The 21,619-nt window shown below is 43.7% G+C and overlaps 1 protein-coding gene across 3 annotated transcripts in view; it reads right to left on the bottom strand.

Moving 5' to 3' along the window:
* cacna1ea (calcium channel, voltage-dependent, R type, alpha 1E subunit a) overlaps positions 1-20,624 on the bottom strand; it is a 110,414-nt gene extending 89,790 nt beyond the window's left edge. For 2 of the 3 annotated variants that reach the window (XM_018726785.2, XM_018726788.2), the window contains exons 1-3: positions 19,492-19,847; positions 7,213-7,318; positions 5,901-6,040 (exon numbers count right to left, since the gene is read on the bottom strand). In XM_018726785.2, coding sequence (XP_018582301.2) covers positions 5,901-6,040; positions 7,213-7,318; positions 19,492-19,757 — 512 coding nt within the window. In that variant the 5' untranslated portion in view covers positions 19,758-19,847. Of the gene's footprint in view, positions 1-5,900; positions 6,041-7,212; positions 7,319-19,491; positions 19,848-20,214 lie in introns of those variants that run through there. The other variant, XM_018726787.2, reaches the window with a different exon arrangement.
* Between the last annotated feature and the right edge of the window lie 995 nt (positions 20,625-21,619).

Genomic DNA, 21,619 nt, shown 5'->3' with positions numbered 1-21,619 from the left:
GAGACTGGACAAGCAGCAGCAGAGAGAATTATGAGTAAAAAATGAGCAAGAGTTAAACTTTAAGAGAGAGTCATACACTTTTCTCTGGCTTTGCGCTGTTTCTTAAGGCCTTCTAGTTGGCTTCACATATAGCGTAATTTCCAGAGGGCATTTTGCTCTATCTTGCATCAACTGCAAGCAATGCTCTATACTTTATTAGCAATGAACATGAAGGTCCTGTACTGATAGTATGGTTGCTGAAATTCCCATGAGAAACACATGAGGCACCACCTTTCACAATAAAAGCCTATATGCAGCTTACATTTTCACATCTCACAGTTGCAGACATGGAGACTTTCAAACTATCGATCATTCTTACCCACTAACCACTTATCCTAAGGCAGGATGGCAGCAGCCCAGAGATTATCCCAAAAGCACTATACATAGACACACTGAAACCACTTGTCCCAAGCGGGGTCATGGCAAACCAGAGCCTAACCCTACAACATAGGGCACAAGGCTCAAGGGGGAGGGTACACACCCAGGACGGGACGCCAGTCAATCGCAAGGCACCCCAAGCAGAACTCGAACCCCAGACCCACTGGAGAGCAGGACCCAGCCAAACCCACTGTGCTACCATATCCCCTCCAGAGAGGACTACATTAGGCAAAATATATCTTGGGTTAGTCTACTGGAGGATATTCATACACACATTTACACATTACAGGTAAATTATAACTACCAATTCACCTTATGCACATGTCTTTGGACTATGTGAGGAAGCTGGACATCAGATTCAAATACACAATAGACCTATTCATCCACAGTCAATAAGCGGAGTCAATTTCAAGCATAAGAGTATTCCCTCAATAGAATGTCATCTAGCTGTAGCACAGAAAGAATGGAAAGACAGGTGTTGCAGTTGTCACCTCACACCCCTGGATATTACTAAAACACACACACACACACTTTCAGAACCGCTTGTCCCATACGGTGTCGTGGGGAACTGGAGCCTACCCAGCAACACAGGGCGTAAGGCCGGAAGGGGAGGGGACACACCCAGGACGGGACGCCAGTCCGTCGCAAGGCACCCCAAGCAGGACTCGAACCCCAGACCCACTGGAGAACAGGACCCAGTCCAACCCACTCCGCCACCGCACCCCCCTACTAAAAAACACACCATTTGAAAATCTGAAAAATGCATTGCAATGAGCATTGCATATTTGTGTTGTAATTAGTTTACACCTGCAAGAAAATGTGCTTCAACTTTTTTTTAAAAAATATACTACATAGTATACATACTGTAATACAGTATAATAACTATAATACTATGTAGTATATATATATGCTATATTGTATTATAGTTACTATACATGATTAGGGGGCGCGGTGGAGCAGTGGGGTGGACCGGGTCCTGTTCTCTGGTGGGTCGGGGGTTTGAGTCCCGCTTGGGGTGCCTTGCGACGGACTGGCGTCCCGTCCTAGGTGTGTCCCCTCCCCCTCCGGCCTTACGCCCTGTGTTGCAGGGTAGGCTCCGGTTCCCCGCGATCCCATAGGGGACAAGCGGTTCAGAAAATGTGTGTGTGTGTGTATGATTATTTATTAGAACATGTTTTTATTGCATCAAATTCTTAGCGGAATTTTATTCATACATAAACAGCTACCAATGGGAAATCTTGCAAAACTGTGATGTTCCAGTGTTTTCTGTCACTGCTTTGTTGTATGAAAGCTGCTGCTATCTATCCATCACTTACCTGCATAAACAACATGGACAAATGGCTATAGTGTGTTTGCAACATACAGTGCTGAGTGACCTGTCAAAACCGAAAAATTTCACCACTATTTAAGAAGTTTTAGCACAAGCTAAAAAGTATACCTTCTTTACGAAATCAGCTGAAAATTATTTTCAAGTATCGCTCCGTTTCCTGAGAGCTTTTTCTACCTTAGTCCTTTAAGGACATGTTTTTAAAATCTGTTAGCAGGAAATTACCTAGGAATTAGCACTCGCAAGAAGCAAATTTAATTATGTGAAACGCCATCTGTCATCAGGCTCACCTTATTGTGCATGCATTTAAAATCCATAGTTTAGTAAATACTGAGTTTAATTTGTGTTCTTTTTTGATCCACTACTCCTATCAGACTTCAATGTCTAAGAGGTGGGTTTTCAGCTGAAACACAGCACATAAGTTATTTACTGTGACCAGGTTGCCCGAAACAAACAGCACAGAGGAAACGTGCATGCGTAATATAACCACTGTGCAGATGTTTTCACAATAAATTACAGTTTAAAAAGGTGATTCAAATTACTTTTCTTAGTAAAGACTACACATTTATTGATTGTTTTCATAACCCCTGGGTGAAATGACTGACATGATCATTAGTCTTAAAATAAAAGCTGCAAGTTACCCAAAAGACAAGTCTCAGTCTTGGTCCTAGATACCTATTTACATGTTTTTTTCTATGGTAAAACTGGCTTTGTAATTATTCATCCTTGCTTAAAGTGTTAGTTTAGTTCATTTAGTTCAAGGCATGTGAGCACTATAATACTTATGTATTGCTAAATACCTGTAATTCGGAACAGATGAATAAATACCTTTCTGATTCTTTTTGGCCTCATAAAACGCAGAGGTGTTTATGTCGATTAACTGAAAATGGTGCAGCAGTGTAAAGTGTAGCAGTGCCTTATTAGTGTGGTAATGTGGTCACAAGTGGATTCTTTTAAATGTAAAACTGTATAATATTAAGCCCTTAATACAAAATAAATAACCAACCAAATAAATGACTTTTTTAATATATAGCTACTATAATGCACATGGTAAGTGCTGACATTACAATTTATTTCTCAACTGACAGGTTAATTTAAAAAAACTATCCACCCTTATGATCACAGGTGACTCACACATTCTCTAATATGGTCACACATCAAGAGTAATTTGCAATCACCAATAAAAATAAAGAGAATGTGTTTGGGTTGTGGAGGAAAGCCACAGGATCAAGTGGAGACAAAAATGAGGGTGGATTCAGTGATGGAAGCAGTGAGGGAAATGGTATCCACACTTTCTGTATCACATGATATATAACCTGGTTAGCTGCATGCAGCAGGTGCATTAATAACCGATGAAGCAATAAAGCAATGGTGGGAAATGTGACGCTGAGCATTTTGTCAAAGGGCTGAGGACAACTTGAAGAAAGGAGCACACTCTACACTAATCAAATGAGATTTACCAGATTTTTCGCTTTCAATTAGACAAAAATCTGCTTTAAAAAGCAATTCATTTTGGCTATCAATGTCCTGATTACTAAACTGTATCTTAAACATTCAGAATGCTTTCATCTCAGTTACTGCATTTTTATCAAATATAAACAATCACAAAAAAGAGTATAATGAAGAAAAAAACTGAAAAAGAGAGCCAAGGAAAACAGCTTATGTTGAAGTAGGGATAACACAACTCACTTCCATACATTACTAGCAAATAAAGAACGTACAAATAACAAGGAATATAGAAATCTCTGCCTCCAATGTACCTTTTACAAAACTAGTTATCACGAAAAATATCCCACATCGCAGAAACCAAACAATTATCATTTTCCTTTACCTTTTTACTGTCTCTATTCATTTCCTATTGCTTAGCTGAGTCACATTTTTGTAAATCACGGTACACAAACAGGAGTTCTGCAGAATTTTCATGAGATATTGTTCTTTAATGCTGGCAAAACTGTAAAATTGCTTTCAAAATACTATAAATGTTTTTAAAAAAATCTTCCCACCTGCTGCACATCAAAATGTGTCTGGTTTACTATCACTCCAAAGTTATGTGTTCCCGGTATGAGAGAACATCATGCTATTCAGCTGCGGGCCCAGACAGAATTATTTAATTAACTTTAAACTGGCACCAGAAAAGAAAAATCATGAGTGGAGTTCCTCTTTGGCTGTAAACAAAGATTGAGAGTCCCCATTGCAGTTTCAGGCTTAAACTCATAAGAAATGGTGTCAATTAGACACAAACAGAAAATAATATTTTATTAATTCAATTGGGCTAAAATACAACTAACCAATGGAACATTTTGATGTACAGATTATTTGAATTATTATTTTCATCATTTGTGTCGGCCTTGAGAATGCACCACTGGGTGGTTTTCAGTACTTGTTGCCATGGAAACATTTTGGACACAGGCTATGAAGGAAATGTGGATGATGCGATATTAATCGGGAAAGACATTATCAAGGTCGTTAGGACAGACTGTAAATGAACTGTGAAGTCTCTGGCAGACCAGATCCTCTTAGATTCCAAACAAAGGAGCCAGCGCTCATACAACAAACCAGGATGTATGAATAATTGAGCAGCTGGAATAATGTAAAATTTTCTAAGAACTCTTGGCCCCTTTGTCCTTCAGCATGATTGAATAAATACTTTGTCCTTGTGCATATGTGTGTGAAAAAGAGAGAGGTAAAGCAGAAACTCACGTACACGAATGAAAGCACACCGCTAAAGCTGTGTTTACAACCGAGTGCTTTACAGCGTGAGGACAGGCATCGGAGAAAAGGAAACTGACTCATCCAGTCTGCAAGGCACGAAGCAGTCATATTTACAGTTCTTGTGTTAACACATAAATCGAAAATACGGTACTAGGGCCATCCGACCGGGAAATGTATAAATGGGCAATAGGTTGCTTGGAGGTTAACAATACGGACTTGTAATCAAAAGGTTTGGGTCACAGCAGGGACTCTGCTGGAGAGCCCTTGAGCAGAGACATAATTAATTCAGTCAATAGCCAACTGTAGATTGTTAAAGTATGAAAACTAAGCCGTGTCTTCAATTTAGAGTCATCGATTTTAAAGTCTTCAATCTGAAGTCATGGAGAAGGGAAAGTTACAAAAACCTATGATACTTCAAAGCAGCCACTCTATATTTGGATATGAAATTTGCTCTTTCTGGACTTAAGAACTGGAAAATAGTCTTTTCGTTGTTTGACTAAATTGCAGCTGCAGGTTTCTTGAGGATCACTGCTGACACTAGCAATCCACTGAGAATGCGGATCGATACCATTTCAGCGTAATATGGGATCTAGGTGTCCTCTGTGACTGTACAGGCTGCTGGATTTAAATTTCAATTAACTGATTTAGACTCAGAACCCCAAGTGAAATGATTTCCTGTGGAAAAGCTAATGAACCAGTGAGAGATGAGGCAGAATAATACAGACTTTGGCGTTCGAAGAAAAAAACTTAACTATTTCCAATACACAACAAAGCTCAATCTTGCAAAGTATATAGGAAAACTTTATCTACAGTATATTAGTTTCTTAAATCCTTCAAATTATGGTGGGTTTGAAAGTGTAAACGGCAAAGTATAACCAGCACTTAAAGCATTGTCATGCTTGAGGACCACTGACTAGATGTAACTCTTAGTATTGAGCAAAGTTGTGCTTGATCTCGTGTGTTTTTTGAGAAGGTACTATTTGCCTTCTGAGGGTTCATGCTCTAAAGACATTAAACTGGAGTACAGCAAACTCTGCCTGTAGCTCAAGAGGGAGCAATTCCTGATGGTTCCCTATAATTCACGTGCTCAACCGATGGAGCGCGTTCCCATAGTTTCAGCAGAACAGCACAGCTATTGCAGGATTTCATCACAATTTAAATGCATTTTATGGTTAGGAACATTCAAGAGTAACCATATGCAAATATTTTTCAACAGAAGTGCAACTGAGCTCTGATTACGTAGATGCAAATGAAGGCATCAAAAAAAGCTCCACTAGCTGTGCTCATACCTTTGAATCCTGATCTTAATATAGCATAATGTACTTTATTCAGCTGATAAATCTCTAGAAGTATTTGAATGCTTTCTAAGCTTTTTATTAAGTGCTTCAACTTCAAGTCCGTGAATGGCGAGGGTAGGTCTGTTTCACCCGTGCCAGTGACTCACCCGCTGACCACCACTATGAAGTCCATGACGTTCCAGCCGTTCCTCAAGTATGAGCCTTTGTGGAACACGAACCCCAAAGCCACGATTTTAATTCCTGCTTCGAAGCAAAATATCCCAACGAAGTAATGCTCTGTCTTTTCCTGAAAAAAAAAAAACATCTTAGATTATAGTTCTCATAGAGTGAAAAAAGATGACTGACTCCACATACGCATATTAAAAACAAATTAATACATAGCGCCACTGCAAAGCAGAAGTATCAAATATACAGCCCACAGAAATTTTTTGCTCAGTTTGATGACAAGGTGAAGCTTTGACCAAAGACTATAATTATGTGCTATGTGAACTAGCATTAATGATTCAAACTAACAGATTAATCTGCTTTTGCAAAGTTGGGTCATAAGTACATCCATTATGTGGCCATACCGTCAATGCCAACAATCCCTTACTCGTGAAATCGGTCTGGCAAGATCCCACATGGTTAATGACAAGGTCAGGAGAGGGGACTCTGTGAACACACGCCTCATTGCACCTTCACACATCTTAGCAGCAAACCTTGACAGAGCAGCCGAAGCTCCAGAATACACAGAACCGTACAGGTGTCATAATGATATGACATTACCCCCGATGGTTATTACGCTAGTGCGCTTTTGCATTTAATTATTCCACATTAGCGCACATTTACATTTACATTTACCTGACGCTGCCCTCCAAAATGAATTACAGCGTTAAGCTGCTTATATTGATTTACCCATTACCTGTTCTAAACTCTCTTGCCCAGATCCCCTCTTTAGTAACACCGACCGTGTGGTCAAGGCAGGATGTTACAATAATGCTCATTTGAAAGCTGTTCTGAAGCTCTCGGCTGCTCCTTCCAAGCTAAGCAGCGCCAGACATCGGGAATCAAGCAGCCGCATAAACAAACTGCAAAAATGTTGTGGTGCAACAGTGATGCCTTCATTGATCTATAGTTTATTGTTTCCAAATTGCTTAGTTTTCGGTAACACCGGTGCAGGGGAGTAAAACATGCAACCTAACAATCAAACAATACCACAGGAGTACAGGAGTATAGAAGGGTGTAGTCTTATAACTTGATGGCTCACTAAGAATGGCTATAAACAGTGCTTTCCCTCTCTGCTAGTCAGTGCCTCTGTTGCTATACAAATGTGATGTAGAAAGCCAGCCCACGGCAGGGACCATGACTATTCTTTGCTCCACATTATGAAACAAGTTTGACACCCCTGCTGTAAAAGAACGCATTGCACACACTACAATGACACAACGCACAGTGAGCTGCAGACCACGCCACTCTTACCAGTCTCTTGGACATGGGGGTCTTGTCGTCTTCAGGCAGATGCTGCTCCAGAGCCAAAACGATGCAGTTGGCTATGATGGTGGCCAGGATCATGTACTCAAACGGAGTGGAACGGAGAAGGTTAAGGATTCAAGCTTGCAGGAATTAAGATATGGAATTCATTGAAATGTGACATTAACCACTGTCAGAAAAATTCATTTAATTTCATGGATGTGAAAAAAAAAAAAATGTTCAGCACACTGAGTTTACAGTTCTTTCAAATGGAGAGAACTCCTATGGGAGGGATGCAGTTGGCTTGGCCGGGTCCTGCTCTGTGGTGGTTCTAGGGTTCAAGTCCCGCTTGGGGTGCCTTGTGACAGACTGGCGTCCCGTTCTGGGTGTGTCCCCTCTCCCTCTAGCCTTGCCCCCTGCGTTGCCGGGTTAGGCTCCGGCTCGCTGCGACCCCACTCGGGACAAGCAGTTATAGACATTATGTGTGTGAGAACTCCTATGTAGCTGCATTTTCATTATTATTCCTCTTAGAATCAAGCAGAAGTTTTGAATGAAGGTCTCTCAATTATGCACCAGGGGACTTCTTTTCTGTCTACCCTGCATGACATTCCTAGTGCCCTATGTACAGTTCCTCCATTGTTCGATCTGTTACTGGTGATTAACTGACACATCCTGATGAAAGCAGTGCGATCTCCCTCAATGATCAACAAGTCTGTTTTCCAGCTCTACTGAGAGTACAAGCACTGTGGCCATACGCACTGGGAGCGTGGTCTTGAAAGGAATACAAAGACAGCCATATTCCGCTAAAGAGGGGTCGAGAGAAGGGCGTGACTCACATAAATAATGGTATTACGGGCCCTGCCAGATGCTGCATGGCAACAGTTGTGACTTCCTCTTGCTCACCGATTTTGGTGAAAAGGGGGAGCACTGCTGGCATGAAACAGGCTGTGTGCAGAACAATAGGGACTAATAAAGAAAAACTATATAAATATTTATCATGTCTCTTAGGCAGAAACAGCTCCCCATTGCACAATACTGCACACCATGTTTGATGAACATAATCTCAATTACAAAACAACATTTTGCTGACACAGGCTGGGTGATGCTTTGCTCTTCTCCTTCAGATTATTTCCATCCATCCATCCATCCCTCCATCCATCCATCCATCCATCTTTCCATCCATCCATCATCAATAACTGTCCATCCAATGCAGGATCAGAATATGTATTATACATTCCACCCTAATACATATCCCATTGAGAAAAGGTCTTGCAGTATTGAGAAGCAAATCCAGAAATGTATCTCTTCTCTGCACTCTTGGCTGGAATAAAAGGGGCGAAAAAACGATTAGATCCAAAAGGACCAACAGGACCAACACGAGGGTGTTATTCACAAGCTTTTTCAAGTTGCTTTGGTACAAGTGGAGGCTACGAGTTCAAATCCTGGCACAGTAAAAGGCCTGAAAAGAACTGCAGCAAATAGGAAAAGTATGGCACAGAATAAACACGGGAAAAGAAGTAGATTAGCGGTATCAGGGCTGAAACACTGCATATAGGGCCAACACTGACACATCCCCTCTCTCTGAGGCTTTTTGGCACATTAATGTACATCCAAAATATAGTCACACTCACTTGATTTTATCTAAATTTAGTAAACTGAATTTGGAAACTTGTCCGTTTCTTCCTTTAGGCATTTAAAAATATAAAAATTGTAACTAACGCTGACAGAAATGTACTGATTATCTTCCCATTCTGTGTTATGGAAAGAAATATCAAACATTTATTATCTAATCCTTTATGGTAAATTGACGTGTTTGACGGTTGCTGCATCTTTTGGTGCAAAAATTAACATCACTTTAGGCTAAAAATGAATTACTGCGCAGGGACTGCTGCACAAAGAACAGCAAGTAACGCAGTTATGCTTCCATTAATCCCCAGCTAGTCTGCCTCCTCTCGCGGTTAGTGTCCACAACCCTGTCCCCGCGGAGACACCGTTGATAGAGAGCAAGAAAGACTGCCGCGCTCTGAGCGGAAGAGCCGTATCCACGGCAACAGGCTCTCACCGCAGAGCCAAAAGTCAGAGAGCACTCAAATTTAATAAGACGCAGATCTATGGCCGCTCCCCATCTTGCTGTAACTACCCCAAGAATCAATATCTTGGCCTCCTTTATTAATTCTATTCGTTATTAAATTACCAGTACGCAAAAGGCATTTAAGGAAACTGCAGAGCCTAAATAGCAACAGTGGATTTATCTGGACATATCTGCATGTAGGAAGAAGCCTGCAGGTCTAAGTAAAGACAGTGCGGGTGGGTTGCCACATGTGCCCCTGACTGATTATTTGCATCTTACCATCAATGAAAATTGTGTCATTTACTCACACAGGAGGCTTGTAATGAGGATTTGTAGCTCACGCTGCACTGTAACGGGGAAAAACAGCTACAGCCACGAAGATGGAACGTGATGCGTTGGGCACCTGTGTGCAGGTGTAGTCTTCTTTTACTCCGCTCAGATCTCACTGAATTCAGCTGATGAATCAGTGACTTGCAGTGCAACGGAGTAGACCAAGCAGTCCTGGTTAGACACGGTCAGTACAAGGTCATTGTACTTATGTATGTACGGTACTGTCATTTTGATGTACAAGCATAAGCGGCATCGCTTAAACTCGATTTCATTTGATTTTCTGTAAATAATTTGTGACCGTTTACAAACCAAAGGGAAGAATCAGTCTTCCTGAATTTAACTGTATCACATAGAAAACAAACAGATTGAATCGGCTTAGAATTTTATGATAGAGAAATATTTTCGAGTTAAAAGAAAAAATAAAGCATATTTTACTTAATCGCTTAAATTCAATTAAACAATGCTTGATCTTATAAAACTGCAATGAAAGTATTCAACAAAGATTTCAGGATCGATAAATTAATAAATCTGTTTTGGGGTTGAACTAGTACGTTTAGAAATTAATGCAATTAATCTTAGTAATAATTTGAGACTAGTTGGTATCATGCATTGTAACCTGAGTTTAACAAAAATAATGAACATCCCTGTCGGGGTTCTTAACCTAGGGCCCATGGATGAAACGTCCGAACACAGACATAAAGCGCGAGGGTTCAAATGCAGAGTTTATATAAAAGTGCACAGTGCGGCTTAGGGAATGGAAGTGCGGTGGGGATGTGACGAACACGGAATGAAGACGCGTACAGAATTTTCCTACAAGCACAATAGTGGAACGGGGGGTAAGGGACCAGAGCGAGTACACAGAGACGTGACATAGACACGGCTGGAACACGCGACCTGGACAGAAGCAGGGCGCATTGGTGCAGGCATCTGAGGTGTGGAACAGAAATACACTGGGACTGGAACTTTGGGAAACAGACTGGTATCAAGTATCATTCGGTTAACAACCAGCAACACAGCGGAGCTGACTAATAATAAGTAACATGATGGCACCTCTTTATAGGGCTGGGAATTACTTTCAGGTCAGGTGCACTGATGAAGCTGGGTGGTCCTGGAACGGCACCCTTGATGGTCATTCCATTCATAATTCCCCAGGCTTGTGACAATGCATTGGTTTCAGGGGCTGTGTGACGTGTAGGCCTGCTTTGGAAAGACACACACTTGCAGCAAACGGGTGCCAAACCAGGCCACAGATGACATAAGGCTGAGCGGGGGAGGGGACACACCCCAGACAGGATGCCAGTCCATCACAAGGCACCCCAAGCAGGACTTGAACCCCAGACCTGCCAGAGAGCAGGCCCCAGCCAAACCCACTGGGCCACTGCACCCCCTGCATTGGAAATCACACTGGCTAAATATGTTAAAAATAACACATAAATATTACAGTGCTGTTCCTATGCATTACGTAATTCTTTGAAAGTCATCAGATTTCTGGGCAAAAAAACCGAGTGCAATAGTTTCCATTAATTTATTAAGGGATGTTTAAGAGGGGTTTCTTAGGACTCATAAAACTCAGGACAGTGGGTAGCGTAGTGGTTAATGCTGCTACCTTTGGATCCAAAGGTCATAGGTTTGATCCCAACTTCTTGCTGTAGTACCCTTGAGCAAGGTACTTACCCTAAAATTGCTCCAGTAAGATTACCCCCCTGTATAAATGGCTAAATAACTGTAAGTTACTTTAGAGAAAAGTGTCAGATAAATGTGAATTGAGGGGTCTGTGCTGTACAAAAGGTTACAAACCATGTTTTGCAAGCTTAGAATTTTCATTTTATTGCTCCTTTGAGTGGTGGGGAACCTTTCTGAGCATCATATTTATCCCAATGAAGCCCCTCCCCCTGCCCCACCCCAGTCTCCTGCCTGCCACTGTGGGACACATCCTCTGCGCTCATACCCTCAGTGCTGAGCAGCTGTTCACCTCATGTAGAGCACAGTGGCGTGTGGGCTTCATTCGGGGCAGCACTCCACCCTCCTTCACACCCATATCTCGTGTTGTGAAATTCCAGTCTAATGCTACTCACTGGGGCCCAAAAACACGCAACTAATCATGCACACACACACACACACCATCTGAAACCACTTGTCCCATAGAGGGTCGCGGCAAGCCAGAGCCTAACCTGGCAACACAGGGCGCAAGGGGACACACCCGTGGGGGACACCAGTCCATTGCAAGGCACCCCAAGCAGGACTCGAACCCCAAACCCACCGAAAAACAGGACTCGGTCAAACCCACTGCACCCCCCTACTCAACTAATCAACCTTCTTAATTCAAAGAGGTCTAACTGAGGCCAGTTTTTATGATAAATGTGTAAATAGTATCTATCTACTGTGCTGCATTTCCAACTACTGAAGTATACCTCTGGGAAGGAGAATACGACGGCACACAACACACACTTCTGGACTAGGTCTGCTGTAAGAGAGCAGGTCAGTCACAGCCAAGCGTCCCGCACGTCATTTATCGATCGTCTGACTTTGTCAAACAAATACATCATAACACGTGTATGGTAATGTGTGGCTTCCTTTGCTCGCCCCAAATTGCTGGGTACATTAGCAGAATTGGCAGCACAATGAGGAGCTGCTTTAGAGCTCAAATATCTGTCTGAGCAGATGTTTTTTATTCAACTATCTTTTTTATTTATACTAACTCTCACGCCCCTCGTGGTGGCGCAGTGGGTTGGACCAGGTCCTGCTCTCCAGTAAGTCTGGGGTTTGAGTCCCAGTTGGGGTGCCTTGCAACAGACTGGTGTCCTCTCCTGGGTGTGTCCTCTCCTGGGTGTGTCCCCTCCCCTCTGGCCTTATGCCCTGAGTTGCTGGGTTAGGTTCTGGTTCCCTGTGACCCCATATGGGACAAGCAGTTTGGAAAACGTGTGTGTCACGCCCCTGGGAAGAAGCAAACCGACAACACCTGAGACCAATTGGGAAGACCTGGATAAAAGGAGATCCGTGTCCATACATTGATGCGGATTCTTGCAATTGCCCCAGTGGTCTTGCAGTCTCAGCATCTCCGGTTAAGCGCTTTGTGGCCTGCCTGTTCTTGTGTTTTGACCCTTGCCTTTTCTCTTTTGACCACCGAGTTTGGATTGCCTGCATAGTGATGTTTACGCCCTGAAAGACCTTCGCCTGTTCCTCACCTTGATCATGCTTGGCCCTTGAACCTGATTGCAAGAATAAAACCAACCCGCAACTGGGTGCACCACTCACCCGTCTCCGGTCCTCATGCCTGACACTAACAATGTTTTTTATTTATAACTATAATCTATTTTTTTACAACTGTTTTAACTGTATATATTAATAAAATATCACAAAAACACTCTGTAGAAGATAAGGGGAACAAACTTAAATTTTGGAGGGAGACACACCCAGGATGGGATGCCAGTCTGTCACAAAGCACCCCAAGTTGGACTCGAACCCCAGGCCCAGCAGAGAGCAGGACCCCAGGTCTAACCCACTGTGCCTCCCCCAACTTAGACTTTGCCTATGAAACATGTCATAAATATAGGAGGGAGAGATGCTTAAATCCTCACTTAAATAATTAATGGGTATAATCAGTGTAATTACAGCAAGCAATTACTGTGTGCAACTGGGCAACAGTTGACTAACCTTGAGACTCGAGAATGAAAAAGCAAAGAGTCTAGATGAAAAAGGTGGCACAGTGAGGGCGCTGCTGTCTCACAGTGCCTGGGTGGTGCGAGAGGATGGGGGCTCAATCCCCACTCAGTGTGTGTGGAGTTTGCATGTTCTCCCTGTGTCTGTGTGGGTTTCCTCTGGGTGCTCTGGTTTCCTCCCACAGTCCAAAGACATGCTGTTCAGGTTCCCTGTAGTATGAGAGTGTGTTCCATGGATGAGAGACCAGTGCAAGTAGTGTATCTAGCAGTGTAAGTCACCTTGGTGAATAAGCTGTGGGGGCTGATAACACTACATGGTATTCATTATAAGTCACTTTTGAAAAAAACATCTGCTAAATAAATAAATGTAATACAGGTGATACACCTGATAGCCCAATACACAAATCCTCAAAGTTTGAGAATGCAAAATATCGACTGGCTGCCAACCCTTATGGAATTTTAAATCTGACTACTGAAGTCGCTTGAAACGTCCATTTTTTCAGAGCAAAACGTCATACTTTATTTCAAATTGTGCTTTTTTGTGCCGTTTATTGCTAATGTGTTCCAACTGCCAGTGTTGGTGTGCTTCAGAGGGAGACGTCCTCATAAATATCATAAACAGAGACTTTCTCTCCTCTAAGCAAAATGGTATGGTACATAAAATTATTTAGCATTAAGAGCTGTAACAGTGGGGGGGTGTGGTGGCGCAATGGGTTGGACCGGGTCCTGTTCTCCGGTGGGTCTGGGGTTCGAGCCCTGCTTGGGATGCCTTGCGATGGACTGACGTCCCGTCCTGAGCGTGTCCCCTCCCCCTTGTGTTACTGGGTTAGGCTCCGGCTCCCCGCGACCCCATATGGGAGAAGCGATTCTGAAAATGTGTGCGTGGATGTAACATTTATGAATCAGATGATTAAAGTTAATTACCAGAAACGAGACACGTCCAAACAAAATCTTGGCGGTACCGCGATCGTTCATCTCACCATTGCTTAGCAGGATATTTACAGAACCAGCATGTATATTCAAGACACTGGAACAAAATAAAATTTTTCTTTTAATTGCTCAAACGTTTGTGTTGAATTTCAACCCAACACCTCCATTCCTTGCGGCACCAAATGCGCCTCCGTATCTACCCCCTGCACAATGACACAGCGACACAGTGATTCCATGCGACCCAGCAGCTGAGTCTCTACACCCTGGACACCGCGCTGACCCACTTTGAGCTCTTCGTTAAGCGTTTCTCCCCTGTCATAACAGTACGCACCCTCTGGGCACTGAAGTAACCTCACTATGAGGTGTAACTAAGCATCTCGCCCTGTCACAACAGTATGGTCAGCTCATGGTTAAGGATCTCTCCCCTACTATAGCTCTAGGGACTGTCTGGACACCACACACCAGAGAGACCCAAATGCTCAGTCATGACTAGGTGTCTCTCCCTTCACGCAGCTCTAGGGACCTCCTGAGCATCACAGTGGCTTACAGTGAGGTTTTCGCCAAATGCCTCAACGGCTGTGAGAGGGGAACGGCACTGCAGACAGGCATGAAAACGAGCCAGTCGACACCGATTAAGCATCCCGGCCTCAGCGCCCCGCAGCAAGCTGCCACCAGGGAGGTAGGCAAAGGAGTGCTTGCTGGGTGTCAGCTGTGAGACGCCCATGGCTCTGGGATAGGGCAGCTTGATTTAATAACCAGTCACACAGATGGGCCTGCCACTTCTTTAGAGATACCTCTATGCCCCCTTGTTATTAAATAATAATAATAATAATAATAATAATAATAATACTGCTTTTTTGTAAACCCTGCATCCTCCAACACAAAAAGCAAAGGGTTGATTAAGTTACATGCACTGTGGAACAGTGGAACAGCTAACCTGATTGTACAGGGAAGCGCAGTAAATAACTCTCCCACCAATGTGCGATCTCTCAGAGCAACCCGTGTTTTACCAAGCGGTAAATTAGAGGAGTCCACTTTGTCTTGGTGTCCTGCCAGATAATTACAGAGCTATTAAGAACGCTCTCCACGCTGAAAATGTGAGAACTCCGCGATGCAATTCAAACCAGAAGAAAATGATTGCGCTTTGACACAGGCTGAGCATCTGTGAAAACAATCTCATTAGTTCCATCGAGGCAAATCTGGATAAACATATCTAATCCACTTTCCTCCAGTGCTCACAAAGACATCTTCCCAGCAGCAAGACACAAACACAGCAATGGCTATCAGTCACCACAGAGGAGGCTCCGGGATGATGCGGATGATTAAAGTTGATTACCTGAAATGAGGTACATACAAACTCCTCTAATTTTCAGCTTGGTAAAACACAGGTTTCTCTGAGAGACCAGAGAATCCTTCACTGTGTCTAATACATTATTATTATTATTATTATTATTATTATTATTAAATAACAAGGGACACAGAGGTCATTGCTATTTACATGTCTGTCTCTTTAGCCGTCATCCGTGACTTATAACCACAAAGACCTGAAAGGAGAATTTCCCAGAAATGATTTCACTAAATATGTATCGGATTAAAAATCATAAATTGCTCTCTCACTCACTGTTGATTACCACTTTTCCATTTCGGGGCTGCAACGGTCTGGAGGCAATCTCAAAAGCATAGGGGCGAAGGAGAGGTACAGAGCTGAAGGGACACCAGCCCACAAACAAACACTATGAATAATTCAGAATCATCATTTCACCTGAAACGTGTCTTTGGACTGTGGCAGGAAACCAATGTGAAGACGGAGAACGGTAAACTGAGGGAGAATGTGTAAATTGTCCACAGACTGAACCTACATCCATTCGAATAGCCTATGAGACATGGTGAGACACCAGCATAACCCACTGCACCAACATACCACCTTTCAGGACAGCTAGTAGCATAGTGATTAGAACAACTACCTTCAGACCCAAAGGTTGCAGGTTTGAGCCTCACCTCTGGCTGTAGTACTCTTGAGCAAGGTACTTACCCTGAATTGCTCCAATAAAATTACCCAGCTGTATAAATGGGTAAATAACTGTAACCTTAACACTGTAAGTTGCTTTGGAGAAAAGCATCAGCTAAGTGCAAAAAATTCCTCTTATGAGCTCTACACATTATCTGTGTAACAAAGCTTGTTCAATATAAATATGTCATTTTCTGACAGCCCAATCCAGAAAAACACAGCAATTTACCCTGTACCACTGTAAAAACATCATTCCACAACTCCCCTGCATCACACCAATCATCCCTCTCTGAAGCACAGCAGCACTGGCAGCTGGATCACATTATCAATAAAAAAAAACTGCTACTTCCACAATAACTGATCAGGTTTATTGCTTTTAACTTATTGTCTGATTAAGAGACCAGCGTTAGCCTATTTTAAACCCTTAATCATTTAGTAAACACTTGAAAAAACCTGCCACAATGAACATATGTGTAGTCTTTGATACTCAATATTGTAGTAATTTAAAAAAAGTACATTACTGTAGGATAAACAGTGAATAAAATGTGGATTAAATTAATGTCTTTAGTCAGTTTTTGCAGAGCTTACCCTTTATATTTTTTAATCTTACAAGGTAGGACTAACATTAATTAAGCATGGCAAGGATCCTTCTCAAGAATGTAAAATGAAGGTAAGGGTGCTGCCTGAGGCTAACCAGTGCTGAAAACCTGAGCGAGAAGAATACCTGATATGTATGAGGTGAAGTGGACAAGGTTTATAGAAGCTAGCGAAACGTAAAGGACGTCAACGTTAGTTTAGAAGATGTGTATAAGTAAAACAGTGGGCTCCTTCAAAGAACAGAACGTGCCAGACCTAGAGGACAACACCATCTACAAGTTTGTCCCGGCCTTTCACACGGACCAGAGGGAAGACTGCCCCCTCTCGACCAACCCAGCATTACATCTAGTCCCATTCGACGCCCTGAGCCCCAGCCAAGCACAACTTTTACAGTTTAACGCTTGAGTGCCAGCAATTTGTCTGCCTGCCTTTTAAGGATTTCTAGGTTAACTGTCTCTCCGCTCATAAATGCACTGACTGTGTTCTGTTACGCACTGCTGAATGAAGCATTCATTCTTGAGTATGTCAAGTCACCAACCAACACCAACAACAGCTTGTCCCAAGCAGGGTCGCCGCAAACCGAAGCCTTATCCAACAACAGAGGGCACAAAGCCGAAGGGGGAGGGGGACACACCCAGGACGGGACGCCACTCCACTGCAAGGCACCCCAAGCAGAGCTCGAACCCCAGACCTGCCACACAGCAGGCACGGGCCAAACCTTCCGCAACATCAAGTCACAAGTGAATAAACTCTTCAATGTATGTGATACTAATTTAAGTTCAATCTGCAGATGGCACACTTAAAAAGACATTTGCACGGCCTGTACATTTTCTCATTAAATTATTTCAAATAATCCTTCCTAAAACTAAATGTGAAAACAATCAACTTATTACTCATCCTATTAGTGAATTTCTGCCTTGTATTAATGTTAAAGATCGTTTAGGTTAAGTCACAGAAAACCTAGCCATAGGTATTGGACAGGTATAAGGTTTGTGGCAGGAAAAATCGAAGCTTTTTATGCTATGTTTTTTAATTTTCTGGGTTATGCTTGTATATCATGTTTTAGTAGACAGAATGGATAAGATTTTTTTTCTTTTTAAAGCCTTCATTTGTCCAATCAACATTTGTCTCCTCAAAAAAATGAGAACAAAAACAATAATTACTAATTTTTTTGGTAATCACACAAAATATCAAGAACCACCTTTTTTCTAATAATCTACAATATCAGTTTGCAAAACCAGGCCTAACTTCAGTCAGTATCTAGCAATATTAATATTCTTAGTTTTTTACTGATAACTGTACACAGACTGCCGGGAAGAAAATCTGCTCCTCAGCATCAGTGACACGCTGCACCAACCAAGTTGTGGTACAATAACAGCTCCCATAACATTGCAAATGACCTCAAGACTCTGAGTCATCTGATTTACATTTGGTCATGTTGCTTATGTCTGTGGAGAAGCTGCTATGTTCATAACGATTTAATCAGTCGCACTGGCCGACTTTCGCGCGTCTTCTCTGTGGAAATGGTCTAATGCACAAATGCCATACAGAAAATCTTGAAATCAGTTCCACACTATAGTAACTAATGTATAAGTCTTAACAAAAGCAAAATAAATGATGGTTTGTGATGATTTAAAGTTACCTTGGAGAAAGGCATTAGCTATATAATCATATGGCTTTAGGAGATACAGCCTGGAACTGTATCAAGCCACCTGTGTGATCAAGGGCAGTATAAGGAGTATGAGGTGAGCAATGGGGGTCGAATGCAAAACATATGCAGAGCTGATTGTATGTGGACTGGAGAAGGATCAGGTTTAAACCGCAGTGAAACTGCTGTCCGTGGTTCTGAAATTCCTGTACTTTTTTAACAACTCTATCTGCCCTTTGTTATCAAAGAAATCTCAATCAAAAATTTGCTAAACATTTTTTTTTCCCCAGACTGCTTCATCACTTCAGCTTATAGCGTAGTAGTTACAGCTACTGCCTTTGGACCCCAAGGTTGTAGGTTAAATTCCAACCTCCAGCTATTATTGCCTTGAGCAAGCTGCACACCCTGAAAGTTGCGCTTGTAAAATTACCCAATCTGGTTAAATAAGTATAGATATGTTAACACTGTAAGTCACTTTAGAGAAAAGCATCAGCTACATGAATGCAAATTTTATAATTTGATCAAATATCTTATTTATAAGTATATGTAACTTGTCCTTTTTTTTTTTTTACAGCGTCATGATTTCTGAAGATACTTCTGGATTAGAAAGTATTCAGCAGTACTCAGCCCCACGGTGCTACTTCATAGAATTCACTGTCACATTTGCAGCACCTTTCTCTGCATCATCGACACTTTTTTTTTGTTCTTCCATAACATTTTTCGAGGCGTACGAATGTACTGTGAGGAGGAAGACGTGTCTGCCACAAAAGAAGAGGAAACAAAAACAAAAAACATGTGTTTCTCTGCTGGGAAATCTGATGGCCAGTTTTATTTTGAAGGTGTGTGTTATGCTGCAGGAGGAGAAGGGAAACTACAGCAGCAGTGAGACTTGGGCAGGAACACACTGTGTGTGTGTGTGTAAGAGACAGAGATGGGTTGTGTTCTTTTTGTTGTGTTTAAAAGGGGGTTCTGTTTACCTGTATTTTGCTGTGCTGTGTCGCGCGCGCTCTTGGACATCACCTGTCGCCGCGCCTGTAAAGGATATGGCCACTCTATGATCTTCTTGGCGTATTTGCGCACCACGTTGTCCTCTCCGAAGATGAAGAGCGATCGGTTGACGGTGAAGCAGTTGTGGCGCACGGGGATCGGGTTGTAGAGCGCCATGGTGCGCGCTCTCTGCGCTTTCGTCTGCTTGAAGGCGGGCGACACCCCACCTGTGGACACCGGCGCTCCATCGCGGCTCCGGCTGCGCTCCGAACCCCCGTCCGCGGCTCCCAGCAAGCCGGGAACGTCGTCCCCGAAGCGGGCCATCCTGCGAGGAGCGGGGTCGGGGGGAAAGCACGAGGGGAAACGGGTTAGTCCCACAAGAGAGGAGCGAGGGGCGTGGGGGGGGAAGGGGGAAGGGGGGGGGCAGCAGACGGCGGACGCGTCGATGTCCTTCTTTTCAGATGAGGGACATCTCCATTTCCTCGGCGCTTCGTCCGACAGAGCAGCGCAAGGGGAGGTGTCGGTCCATGAGGACGCAGCCGCTCTCTGTCCGGCGTCAACTCCGCTCACAGCATCAGTTACGGAGAGGACAGGAGGACAGGAGAGCCGCCAGGGGAGAAGCAGAGCGCATGGATGGATTTCTCAGCGCTGGTGGCGGCGGAGATCGCGACTGCCTCCAACACGCCTTCCGAGCATCGCATCCTCGCCCCCTAGGCCGGGTGCGTCAAACTCCAGGCAGGCAGCGAACACGAGAAACTTTCCTCTTTCTAGTAGTACGCACTCGTCTAGTGGGCTTTGCTCCGAAGGAAAGGACCGGGTCCGAACAGAAGAGAAGCAGGTTTCTTCGCCACCATCCAAATGCCACGATCTGCCGAGCGCTACAGGACGTCAATCGAAATTCACAGACACCCGATTGCGACGAAGATCGCTAGAAAAACGCAAGAAAAAAGAATCAATGGGGGGCGTCCGTTTGGTCCGAGCGCAATCGAATGCCATGAAGTGTCTCTTGTTGCTGCTACACCGGCGCTGACCGCGTCTCGAACCCTCCTTCTCCTCCAGCCAAAAGGGAACGGAGCGCTTCCATCACCTTCTGGACGCGCAAACAGCGACACACGCAACGCAGTTCGCAAAAGCGCGCGCAACTGCGCTTCCAAGTTTTCCTCCCTGTGCGGCTTCTGCGGTGTGCCTGGTCTGGTGTGTATGTGCGTGTGCGTGCGTTCCTCCTCCTCCTCCTCCTCCTCCCAACCGTGTGTGTATTGAAGGGGAGGAGGGGGGGTCCACCATAGCGACACGCAGCAGGGGACAAGGGGAGAGTGACACACACACACAAACACACGGCAAAGCTGCTCCTTCACCTCTGCGGAACAACAACACACACTCACGCACCACAAGTGAGAAAAACACTAATTGCAGCCCCTCTGTTTCCAGCCCTCTTCTACTCAAATAATTTTACAAATTGATTTAGGAGGCAGATGAGTGACCCAGTGGAAGTAGTGTATCTGTGAGTTACCTCGGTGAATAAGGTGTGTGGGCTGATAACACTACGTAGAGTTCATTGGAAGTCGCTTTGGAGAAAAGCATCTGCTAAGTGAATAAATGTAAATAAATATAAATGAAACAGTGGTTGGGGGGGGGGGGGGGGGGGGGCACAGCAGGTTTGGCCAGGCCCTGCTCTCTGGTGGGTTTGGGGTCTGAGTCCCGCTTGGGATGCCTTGCGACTGACTGGTGTTCCATCCTGGGTGTGTCCCCTCCCCTTCCAGCCCTACACCATGTGCTGTCAGGTTAGGCTCCTGCTCACCACGACCCGGCTTGGGAGCAGCTCCCTCAGCCAGTGTGTGTGTGTGTGTGTGTGTGTGTGTGTGTGTGTGTGTGTGTGTGTGTGTGTGTGTGTGGGGCATCCTAAAGAAGAGTAAACAGTAAGGTAACCATGGAGATAGCCTGTGTGTATGTCCAGTTTGACAGCATAACTCCTCCACATTTTTATATGCAACTTCTGTTCTCTTCCTCTGTTTTAATTCCTCCACATTTGTGTGTAAGGACTCAGCTAATAATTCACTTATATTTTACACCAGTACCTGAGCAGGTGTAGACACAGCCTTCACCGAGGCACCAGTCCCATCCGAACCAAGTGAAAACTTTTCAGCCGTGATACAACTTTTGCAACTACCCTTGCCACACAGGCAACT

The sequence above is a fragment of the Scleropages formosus genome, chromosome 9, assembly GCF_900964775.1.
Source record: "Scleropages formosus chromosome 9, fSclFor1.1, whole genome shotgun sequence".
Classification (NCBI taxonomy): Eukaryota; Metazoa; Chordata; class Actinopteri; order Osteoglossiformes; family Osteoglossidae; genus Scleropages; species Scleropages formosus.
The sequence above is the reverse complement of the archived record's forward strand: the minus strand, read 5'-3'. Positions and strand labels throughout refer to the sequence as shown.